The sequence below is a fragment of the Camelus dromedarius genome, chromosome 4, assembly GCF_036321535.1.
Source record: "Camelus dromedarius isolate mCamDro1 chromosome 4, mCamDro1.pat, whole genome shotgun sequence".
Taxonomy (NCBI): Eukaryota; Metazoa; Chordata; class Mammalia; order Artiodactyla; family Camelidae; genus Camelus; species Camelus dromedarius.
In genome coordinates, this window is record NC_087439.1 from 59,201,464 (window position 1) to 59,213,510 (window position 12,047).

The 12,047-nt window shown below is 34.2% G+C and overlaps 1 protein-coding gene across 1 annotated transcript in view; it reads left to right on the top strand.

Annotated features, from left to right (window-relative positions):
* Positions 1 to 111: 111 nt before the first annotated feature.
* COL3A1 (collagen type III alpha 1 chain) overlaps positions 112 to 12,047 on the top strand; it is a 39,288-nt gene continuing 27,352 nt past the window's right edge. Inside the window, exons 1-4 of the mRNA XM_031451778.2 lie at positions 112 to 309; positions 10,638 to 10,840; positions 11,097 to 11,147; positions 11,583 to 11,696. Coding sequence (XP_031307638.1) covers positions 231 to 309; positions 10,638 to 10,840; positions 11,097 to 11,147; positions 11,583 to 11,696 — 447 coding nt within the window. The 5' untranslated portion in view covers positions 112 to 230. The remainder of the gene's footprint in view (positions 310 to 10,637; positions 10,841 to 11,096; positions 11,148 to 11,582; positions 11,697 to 12,047) is intronic.

Sequence of the window (12,047 nt, forward strand, 5' to 3'; positions counted from 1 at the left end):
TCATTTCTTTTACTGCTAAGGGGATGGGTGCTGCTCTCATATTTCAGAAAGGGGCTGGAAAGTGAGGGAAGCCAAACTTTTTCCTATTTAAGGCCAAAGCACAGGAATCTCAGTGGCTGAGTTTTATGACGGGCCCGGTGCTGAAGGGCAGGGAACAACCGATGGTGCTACTTTGAACTGCTTTTCTTTTCTCCTTTTTGCACAAAGAGTCTCATGTCTGATATTTAGACATGATGAGCTTTGTGCAAAAGGGGACCTGGTTACTTTTTGCTCTGCTTCATCCCACTGTTATTTTGGCACAACAGGAAGGTGAGTAGGTACCGATTTCAAGAAACTTTATGGGGTTTGTGTCTTTACTTCTCCTTACAAATAGGTAGAAAAGGGTAATCCGTCTCCTAAAAGCTGATTTCCTCTGGAAGCTCCTGGTTGTGAAATGTAGAAATGACCAGAATGCTGCTTTTTCACATTTGCTTAAAGAGAATATTGTCATTTTTGTATTTTAAAGTTCTCTGCTTGCTTAGGATAAAGATGTTCTTGCGCTAACTTGTTTTCATGTTAACGGCACTGGAAACTTTTAAAATAGCTTTAAAAAGTTTCCCTCCTGGATTGTTAACATCTTGGAATGCTTCCCTGGGAGGTCTGGAAGTTATTGGTCTCTTGTAATACTTTTATGCTCTCCTTTGTAAGCTGGATTCTTTGTCAGGGTAGAGTGTTAAGTAAGCATTGTTTACCCAGTAAGATAATGCATTTAAAAACTAGCATGCATTAAGAATAGTCTAAAAGAATAATACTACATGTTACTAGACTCACTGAATATATTTCTGTAAAATGGCAACAAGGTAACAAGGGTTCAAACTGTAAAAATGTTTCATCATTCCTATTTTTATTGTGTTTCAAGCACTTACGTGGTGGATTAACACTTATTTCCTAAAAATTGATTGTTAAGGGTTGAGTGTTTTCTGCATGTTCCACATTTTAACTGCATTTACATTAATAAAGAGAATATTTATTAAAACATTTTCAATAGGAATGCTTGACTTTTCTGCAAACAGGGTAAAGCTACTAGTACTGACTTCCAACAGCTGATTTGTGGTATTTTCTAATAAGTGCAAACAATGGTTTTTATCTTCTAATTTCCTCAAAACCCTTTTTGTTTCATTACTTGATTGTGTGAAAGGATTTCTGTTCATTCATATGTTTCTCCTCGTCATGAAAATATTGAGCATACAGGAATTAAAGTTTTCATAGAAATAAATATTTAAAGGCTAAATTTGAAGAAGCTAGAAGAAATCGTGACACATCAATTTCTATTTGCACATAATAAAAAATGTTTACTTTTAAATGTATAGTTTTGGCAAATGCAGTGTCTGAAAATAGTTTTTCAGTTTTAATATTAAATATCTTTAATGTCCTCACAGGTCAAATATGTAAGTGGGGGGGGGAACTCCCAGGGACATTTCTTCAGTTCTGTTCAGCCTATGGCCACAAAAGAAAAGAAACACCCATCTGCCTTGTTTCCTTCACTTCCTCTCCTCCTCAGTCCCCTTCTCCCCTTCTTTCTCCACCTTCTTATCTCTTCTGGACTTCCTCCCCCTTTTCGTCCTTCCACTCGTCACCCCACCCCCTTCCTAGGCAAGGCCATCTCTCCTCATCTCTCCTCCTCCCTTTCCCCTTCCTCCATCACCCCTCCCTCATCCCCAAGTGTCCCCCCTCTGCCTCCATCTCTTTTCTTTCTTCCCTCTTCTTGACTCCTCCCTCTTTCCTCCCCTTAAATTCTCAATCTTCCTTCCTCTCTGTCCCTCTCCCCTCCCCCTCCCCATTCTATTCTCCCAGAAGATGCTACAAATCCCAGTCCTTGAGTAGGATACCAAATGACTTCTGCTACACCCCCACCTCAAGAAAGATTTTTACCTTTTTTAAAGCTCTTAAATTCTCCTAATGTCTGGGGGGAAAAAAAATCACAAAGTTCCCATTTATTGGAAAAAGTGCAAACCTTTGGTGTTGAGTTCAAAAGAGTGACAAAATATTTGTAATTGCCTGGTGGTTCCAATTTTTCATAATCATTATGGCTATTTTTCTTCTCCACTCCACTCTAAAGGGGAAAAAAAAGGGTTTGATATTTACAGGATCTTTATATCACATAGATTCTTTTTATCTTCCCTTTTCTCTTTAGCTGCAGATTAAAATTAATAACAATAACATTTTCCTGATATATTTGCATGTTTTTAGGCTCGAAAGAAGCAGCTTACTGCTTTTGTCATGGAAAAAAAAAGTTTAACCTTTTTAAGATAATACAATTTATGTTCCCTGTAGGTTTTACCAAAAAAAAGAAAAAATCTTGCTAGTAGATTATCTTTGGGGAAGTTATAGGAGGTGGTCAAATATACAGCACATCAAGAATAGTCATATCTAGTTCTGGGTTTCTGATAAATGCCCTGAGGTTCCCAGAGAGAAACAGAACAGCACTAATGAACACTAACTTCTAGTCTAGTCACACAAATTTTCTGGAGCATAAAACATGTCCTCACAAAGAATTTTGATCGTTTTACAAATCTTGTGAAAGTTCTATTTAATTCATGTATTTTATTCCACCAATGGAGAAATATGGTCTGTTTTATATTTCCTGTAGATTATAAACATGCCAAATTTTAAGCACAAAGACTCGCCACCTAGTGGCTGGCAGACACTTACATTTGCATAATCAATGCCAACAAAAATGTTACCCAGCTGGATTCCGTATTTTATCATGAGATTTAAAAATATCACATGTATGAATGTCAAATACTAAACTCTACTTTCCTAAGAAAATATGTATATTACTGGTAAAATATTGTCAAACACACATCCTCACACACAAACACATAGTAACAATATTCTAAGACTTTGGAAATGGGCTTCAATGTTATGGCCATATTCAAAATTTCATATATAACTATTCCACATAAAACATGAAACTATTTTTTTAATATTTGTCATTTCTGATTTTTGTAGAATACTTGACATAAGTATTTTGGTCTCTCCCTATTAGATAGATTAAAATTCTTAAAGATATTATTAAACAGCATTGCTTCATCAGGGCAAGGAGATAAACTTTATTTTAATTAAAATTATTCTAATATTTGAGGTTATATTTTATTACTCTGATAATTCCACTATGATAATGAACTGTAGGCCTTTAATTATTTTAAAATTAAAGTCCACCATAAATGGATTGAGAGAATCAGTTCCTTATTACAGGTTATTATGTTTTAAGAAGGAATTTGTAACTGATCAAACAACATTTAAGTTTTCTGGATTGTGTTGCCCCTAAAATTAAGCATACCAAACTAATGAAAAAAAAGCACAAAATCACTAGAAACAATTATACTTTTAAGAGGAAAGGATGCATAATTGCTCACATATTTAAGTGTAGGCATCTAACACAGATTCAGGGCTTTAGCTGGTATTACACAACTAGGAACCAAAATTTTGTTAAATCTTAGGTAATTAGAGAATACAAAATATACATTAAATCCAGAATATCTGAATTTTCTTATTTTTGTAACTGTCATTGATAGGAGATACTAAAAAATCGTATATTGTCCTAGAAAACATATAAGCTAATATATTTCTAGAGTTTAAAAAAAAAGATAGTTTTTTTCTGTTTAACACTTTGAATTGGTAAATCTACTTTTAAAGTAGGAAGCTTTTTTGTCACTTAACCAGAAATTATCTTCAGTTCTGTAATAACATAAATTCCAAGTAAATAAAGTACTGATACAAAATTTTGTGTTTTTCATTCATGATACTTTGTATTTCCTACCCACCTCTATAGTATTCAACATCAGATGATCTCAAGACCTATCTATCTATATGTAACTAGGATATTCCAATTAAAGTCTGAGAGTAAACATCTCCGTCTTGTAAGAGAAAAAAAGCAAAGCCACAGCAACCCTTCTGGGAAAGGAGGAGAGACCATGATTGTGCGCTTTTAACTAATTCAGATTCATGGGTTGATGGCTTACCTACAGACTGATTTTTAAAAATCAAGAACCATTGGATGTAAGTTTTCCAGGAGTAGCGTTGAGACTAAAAGCCCTCACCAAGCCCCGTGTTCCACACCCAGAGTTGCGTGCCAGACCTTGGGTAGTCACTCAGGGAGAAGAGTGCCATCTACTGAAACCCCATGGTTTCCAACATGGATGACTCCAGCGCACAGTTCCAAAGATTATGTAGCTCAGTTCTTCCGTTTTGTAACATCAAATGATGTCACCACCTTGAAGTGATTAAAGTGGATTGCTTAAGAGTTAAAGTTTTAAGGATAAAAGATGTTATTGCCTTTGCTGGACATGAAGAACATTTGTAAAGTTTCCAGGTCTACAGTAACTTTCTGGAAACGTCTCAGTGGGCTGTTTCTTGTAAAACAGTTTTCCCTAGAAAAAAGGTCCATGCTATTTTCCACACTCAAAAGAAAAAAGAAAGAGAAAAAAAAGGAGGGGGTGGTATGGTGTAAAAAAATCTGGAATTTTCAAAGGGGAAACTTTGCCTGTTTCATGTCAAGATGACAACGGAAAAAGTGAGATAGCAATTCTTACACAAATCATTTGTTAACTGCAGTTTGGGGAGTTACATTAACCACTAGAATTTCTGTCTGTGCCTAATGAAAACACAGCAGAAATGGATTCCTTTCAGATTAACTAATAAAACCCTTGTATTTTCCATGACTGAGGTCAAGAACTGCTGTTTAAAATGTAGTCTTGGTGAACAAAATGAAAAGTTCAAAGAAAAGCGCAAAAATTAAAATGCCCCAAAGATGTAAAAATTGAAGACAAAGGGTCCAGAACCTATTAAAAGTTAAATTTGCTTTGAAAACTCACATGAAGTAATTACTGCTTCAGCAAAAGGGCACTTATTTTTCTGAAATAAGTTTGTTTGTTTTCTATAGAGTGTGTTGTGCAGAGGACAGCAAAGAGGAACTGGGTTTAGCAAGTTAATTAAAATCAGAGCCACTTTCTGGAGCTGCCTAGTATGTTCGTATTGTCCAAATTTAGATGGGAACCTTTTAATGAAGTTAGAGGTTCATTAATACGAATCATTTTGTAACTGTATTTTCTGAAAATGAGCATCTTTAGTGAGACACCCTAAGGATGTTTTTTGCACTGGCTACATGGGCCTTATCTGTTTGCTGTTGCTGCCATTAGGATTCTGCTTCTCTGTATCTAGTAAAACATGTGCTAAATTCCCATCACAGTTAATCCTGTTGGTGGTCTGGATGTCATTAGGGTGGTCTTGGAGATAAAACTCCTTTTCGTTAAGGTCAGGAGAAAATAAACAACAGAATTCAACTCCAGATGTTATCTTCTTGTTTTGAGGGTAGGCAGAAAAGATGGTCTGTAGAAGAATGTTATTCCTTTGAAAAAAAAAACCCTACCTTTTAGATTCTGATTTTAAGCTTGCAGGACTAAGAAACCATAAAGGGGCAGAGCTTTGAAGTTGACTTCTTTAGTCCTACCCTGTCCTTGAAACTGCAGAAAGAGAAGAGAGTGCAGTAGCTGAGAGCATCAAATCTAGAGACTGCTTTCCTAGGTTCAGATCTTAGCTTTACCCCTTATCATATAATCTTGGGAAAAATCACTTAATGTCTCTGTCTCAGACTCGTCATCTATCAAGTGAGGGTTATGACAGCACTCACCTCGTGGGAAGATCAAGTTAAACAGAACTGCAGGCACTCAGAACAGTGCCTACAGCATAGGAGATACAGATTACAAACTGACTGGTATTAATTTTATTAACTAAATACCTGGTATTAACACTGTTAAGTAAAATTACTATAAGGAAGAAAATAAAATACTTAATGATTTATTTATTGATAAGGAAAGTAAGATACAACATTTTGTAAAAATGTAAAATTTAAGAATGTTTGCCAACTACAGTTATACCAGTAGAATATATTTTCCTCAGTATTCCCATAATTTGTCATGAATCAGATTATATTACAATGCAGCTGCTGATTGTAGATATATGATACTTTTCATTCTAATTCTCTAATAATTTTTACTTTTCACAGGACAAAATATTAATCACCTTAAAAGAAAATTTCTAATTGGAGACATAAAATCATATGTGTATAAATAATAAAATAAGGAAACCCCTAGAAATGATAATTCATAAAATTTTTGGAGTTTTTTGGGGGGTTTTTTTTGTTTGTTTGGTGGGGACAAGTATAAGCAAAACAACATTTCAAAATTGAAACTATCCATCCATTTAGGTCTATAAATATGTCCTTCAGTTCTTTTTGTTAATTCATCTAACATATTTTAAGATATTCTGATTAACATATGAGCAGCAGAAACATATTTAATAAAAATGTATGCTCTCCAAACATTAAAATCACTTAAAAGCCAAACATATTTCAGTTGGAAACTATATGAACTTCCTTTACTCACACTTGCAAAATATTTGACTTTCCACAGTAACAGGAAAATGATATTATGATAATTTGCACTTCACATCTATTAATTTTAGATTTGCAGATTAAAGAGCACATTTTCTATGAGGAGGAGTCAGTAAGAAAAGAAGAAAAAAAAATTAAACTTGTCACTCAAGCTAAACTAACAATTTGATTGAATGTTTTAGGGCCTATTATTTTTACACCAAAAATGGAATTAAGACAAACATAACTTGCATTATTTTTTAGTCACAAGAGTGCAAATCTAGCAAATCAGCATAAGTTAACACTGAAGAGTAGAATCCAAAACAGCAAAAAGGAAAGCTTATAAGAACATCTAAAAACGTTAGATTAGGTTCCTTGGTTTTATTTTTCTCTAAAGTTCCAAAACAGAAAGCTAGGAAATAGAAGAAACAGAGTGAATTATGTCATATACTAGCTTCATTTTGTTTTATAATTTAGAACCCAGTTATAAAACCAGGAGATGATTTAGCCTAATACATTGCTTGTATGACCACCAATAAATTTATTTTCAGGACTGTTCTTTACACTAAGGAACAGAAACAGGAAGTGACATGAGGTGGAGTTTAAAATTAATTACAAATTGGTACAGGGAGACTTAGGTTAAGCAATAACAATACAGGAAGTAATTGGAAATCTGTTACTTGTCCAAGAGTAAATATAAGGTTATTTGTCTTTTATTTAACATTTTTTCAAAAGTATTTAACTTATATTTTTAATCAAAGCTGCTCTGAATTTAGATACCTAAAAAAAGAAGAGAATAATATAGGATAACTATTGCTTCTGAATTCCATTTTCTGTTTTATTTCTAAATGCTGCAAGTGGTTAACTAGAGCATTTTATTCCTCCTAGAAACAAACATTTTTTTCCTTATTCTGCCATGAATTTTCCCAGGTATATCTAGGCTGTGGGACTAAAATTGAGGACCACAAGACATCTGTGTAAGAGTTTAGCTTCCAAGAGAACATATTGCCAACCATATTTTGTCATGCACAAAACTAAAAATTAGAGGAAACTCCATAAAACTCCCTATTCTTTCAACAAGGGTGGCGAGGTAGAGCATCAGAGAAAAGTCTTGACTTTCAGCTACAAGTTTCTACAGGAACTGACTTTTCAGGACAGCCAAATTTCTTTCAAATGGATGTGAAATGAGTTATGGCAATCAACAAAACTGCCTTACTTCTTACTTTCCAACCATTCCAACTTTCCTCTTGTACTTAGAACAACATCATTGTAAAAAAATAAAAATAAAAAATGGTACACTAAAATAACTCAACCTTTATACTAAGACCTCCATGTTTCAAAAAGCATAACACACATGGTTTCTAATAAAATTTGGCAACAAAAGTCTAAATAATTTTCATTTATATAACATTGGGTTTAACCCAATTTTAACAAACTTACTTACAGTTTTAATAAGTCAATATTATGCTCACTTGTTTAACAGTTTGAAGGCCAAATGGAAAATACTGTGTTTCTAGCTTATGATGATACCTTCAATGAACATGAACATAGGGAGATGAATACACAAGGGAAAAAATTATGTTAATTTTAAGGCAGATTAAGAACATAGGAAAAGAGATAATTAAAATATGAGATGCTTGATCCTAGTTTTAACAGTTATCTCATTTGTCTTTAATATGCCATCAGTATTCAAGAGCTAATTTGTATAAAATATGTCCTACATTAAATATAGAAAGATATTCTTTAGGGGGTAATTACATTTATTTATTTATTTTACTTATTTAGTTTTTTAATGGAGGTACTGGGGATTGAATCCAGGACCTCATGCATGCTAAGTACGTACTCTGCCACTGAGCTATACCTTCCCCCTAGAAAGATATTCTTGATCCAGAGACAGAGTTAAAAAAATCATTAGTATAAACTAATAGTATCATTTGCTTCCCCCCAGCTTTATTGAAGTATAATTGACAAATAAAATTGTATGTATTTAAAGTGTACAATGTGATGATTTGATATACACATACATTGTGAAATGATTGCTACAATCAAATTAATACATCCAGCACCTCACAGTTACCTTTGTGTGTGTGTTGAGGCGGGTGGTGGTGGCGAAAACACTTAAGATCTACTCTGTTAGTAACTTTCAAGCATGCAATACAGTATTATTACCTACAGTCCACATTCTGTACACTAGTGATATTTTCAAGGAAGCTGAGAAGCCTGAGATCTACCTTATTAATGGGAAAATCCTGAGCTAAAACTAATCTGTTGAAACATTTCATATAGGGTTAATTTCAAGGAAGTTTTAAAATGGTTCATTTTAAAAAAAGGGAGCCAATGTAAAGATTGAAGAATGGATTTCATGTAATTTTATTAAACAATCTTCTATCTCATGAAAACTTTCGGACGTTTTCTGAAAACCAGTGAAATTAGTTCCTAAATATAAGATGTCAGTTCTGCCTAGAGAATAATGAGTTTAGTGCCTAGACCCTTTTATATTATTACTGTTCATAATAATATGAAAAAGGTTGCTCTTCTCTTAAGCATACCTTTCAAAACACCATTTAAATAGGCCTCCTTCATTCTCATTATGTAAGCATGTTGGCATTCAGCTTTTATGTTCACGAAGTATAAAGGAATTCTCCTTTAAAAGCTTAGACGATGTTTCTTTCCAATGTTCTCATCTGTCTCAAACATGGAGGAGGACCTAAAATAACTTCTTAAAATAAACAGATTCTTTCTGTCTACTTAAAATTGCAGGGAAACAACCATGATTTCTTTCATTAGCTGTAAGCCACACTGAGTAGTTGTAACAAGTAAGAATGGACTTTTAAACTTCTTGAATCCATCAAGGGTGTGGAACCGTATCATTAAAGTTGTATCTGCACACAGAAATGGAAATGAGGACTGGAGGGATACTGTAGAGTCCATTGGTTCTAAAATTCTCCTTTTTGAGTGAACTTTTACTGAATCAGCTAAACCTCTAAACCCAAAATATTTAGCATAACTTCAGATGTGAAGAGGATATAAAAAGGGGAACTTGAAAAGGTGACCTTCGCAGCTGTATGTAATACCCAGATGGAAAAATCTCAGGACCCTCTCAAAGGCCTCTTGGCCACAAGACACCAAAAGATGTAGTTAAACCACTTGCCTCCTCCCAAGCAGGCCTCTTTTCCGCAGACATTTTTACAAATCTTCGCTCTGAGAAAATAAAATTTCATTGTTTCACAAAACTACAAATACTGAGCAAGCATATGATTTGTTGTTTGCAAAACTTTTTGCAGATGTTTAGAAACGTCTTATTTATTTACTCAAATCCTGGGAAGCTCTCATAGTAATCCTCAGGAACTTAAGTTGTATTCAACCACAATCCACAGCTAATGCTTCAGGAATTGAGACCAGGTTTTGTTTTGGCAACCCCTCAGCTGATTCACTGTTAATAGCTGCTGAAATTTCAGTACCTTACATATAATTAGGAAGCAAGTCTAAAATTTTGGTTGCAGCACATTTTTGACCATTTTAAGCCACAAATACACATGGTCATGATTCATATTTTTCCCAACTATTTTTATGTGTTCTTTGCCAATATTTGTTTAAAAAAACTTTCTTTTTTTTCAATTTGGATATTTAAGATTTGGAAACCTCTTTACATCCATATGGGATATACAATTTATTATGTCATATTACGTTGACCTACTAATGCCCAACAGAGCTAGCGGTGATATTCAATACATACAATAAGCTTTGTTAAGGCTTTCCCAGCAATCTGGAAGAGTTTAATGCTGCCAAAAGTAGCTCAGCTTTCCCCTGAATTTCTCAACTAAGTTAATAAAATCCAGAAAGTCTTCAGAGTTAGTGACAAAGATCATCTTGTAGTTATGCTCCCACCTATAGTTAAAACAAAGAATAGCAATTGGATAGAAAAACTTGTTTTCTATCACACAATTAATAAGCAAATGTTTAAGTGCTTATGGGTTTCCCATTGGTGTTAAATTTTTACTATAAGCAAAATTAAGATACTTACTGGCCTTAAGGAAAATTGACCTTGGTGTGCCAATTTGATGGTAAAAAACACACTTGGTATTTCAAACAATCTCTTACTACTTAGCAAATTATGTAGGGAGAATATGATGTTCTTGGCAATTTAATTTTTGGATTTTTTTTTTTTTTTTTTTTTTTTTTTTTTGCTTATACAAAACTCCACAGCATCTGTCTTGTTTTCCAGTTGTTGAAGGAGGATGCTCCCATCTTGGTCAGTCCTATGCGGATAGAGATGTCTGGAAGCCAGAACCATGCCAAATATGCGTCTGTGACTCAGGATCTGTTCTCTGCGATGACATAATATGTGATGACCAAGAGTTAGACTGTCCCAACCCCGAGATCCCGTTTGGAGAATGTTGTGCAGTTTGCCCACAGCCTCCAACAGCTGTGAGTTTAAAGAAAATCTGTACATCTTCAAGATTCGTATTTAAACACAGGAATAAGTAGTCCCAATGTCATAGGAGCCTAAAAGGAAATGAAAGTAATGTCAAACAATTATATGGCTATTACAAGTAAAAGGTGAATGCTCCTGTTTGAAACCAGGGATTGGTTGTGACTTAGGATAAGAAATTGGGACACACTTCATGGGAAAGTCGTTTCTAGCTGTGTAACTTTTTTAATCTATATTTTTTCTATTTATTAGCCCACTCGTCCTCCTAATGGTCAAGGACCTCAAGGCCCCAAGGGAGATCCAGTAAGTAAACATACGGCAGTGGAATGAAATTAGATCCTTGATTAGTTTGCTTTTTTTTTCTTCTAATAGCTTTTCCATATTTGAACTTTCATCATTGAAATGTTTCCTTTAGTACCATATATTTAAATAATGACACACAGTAACTCAAACTGAGAATCAATAATTGTGCAGTTCAAAATTCAGATTTCCCAAACTTTGTATAATGTCTTCATCCCAATTATCAGTCTGAAAAAGTAAAATATATGTCAGTATACAAAGGAATAAATTATAGTGAGATTATTCAGATGATTTGGGTAAAAATGTAGATTCCCAAGAAAGTGTACCATACTGATTCCATATATTATAAAGCATAGAAGCTGCCATTTGATAATGATTCTAAATCACTAGGATTTTTCAATGTTTTATTGATTTTTATCTCTGATTTTTTTTTTTCAGGGCCCTCCTGGTGTTCCTGGGAGAAATGGCGATCCTGGCCTTCCAGGACAGCCAGGTTCCCCTGGCTCTCCCGGCCCTCCTGGAATCTGTGAATCATGCCCTACTACTGGCCAGGTGAGAAATTCTCAGACTAAAAGATTGCCCCTTTTAAATCTACCTGGTTCATTTTCTGTTCTTTAGTCTATATTATATCTCACTTCTGTGGGTTCCTTATATCTATTCTCTGATTTTATATATTTAACAAATTCCTATTAGTGCTTACACATGCTAGGCACCATTCTAAATGCTTTATAAATATCTACTTTTCCTTCCAAGTCTAATGCTATCACTACTATATCTTTACAAAACTTCCCAACTTCTCAGCAGGCATAAAATATATGCACTATGTTTGAGAAATGAACCATCAACTCCCCAAAGAACTAACCTAGAGAATTGCTGCAACTGTGCCTTATTACCCTTATAACC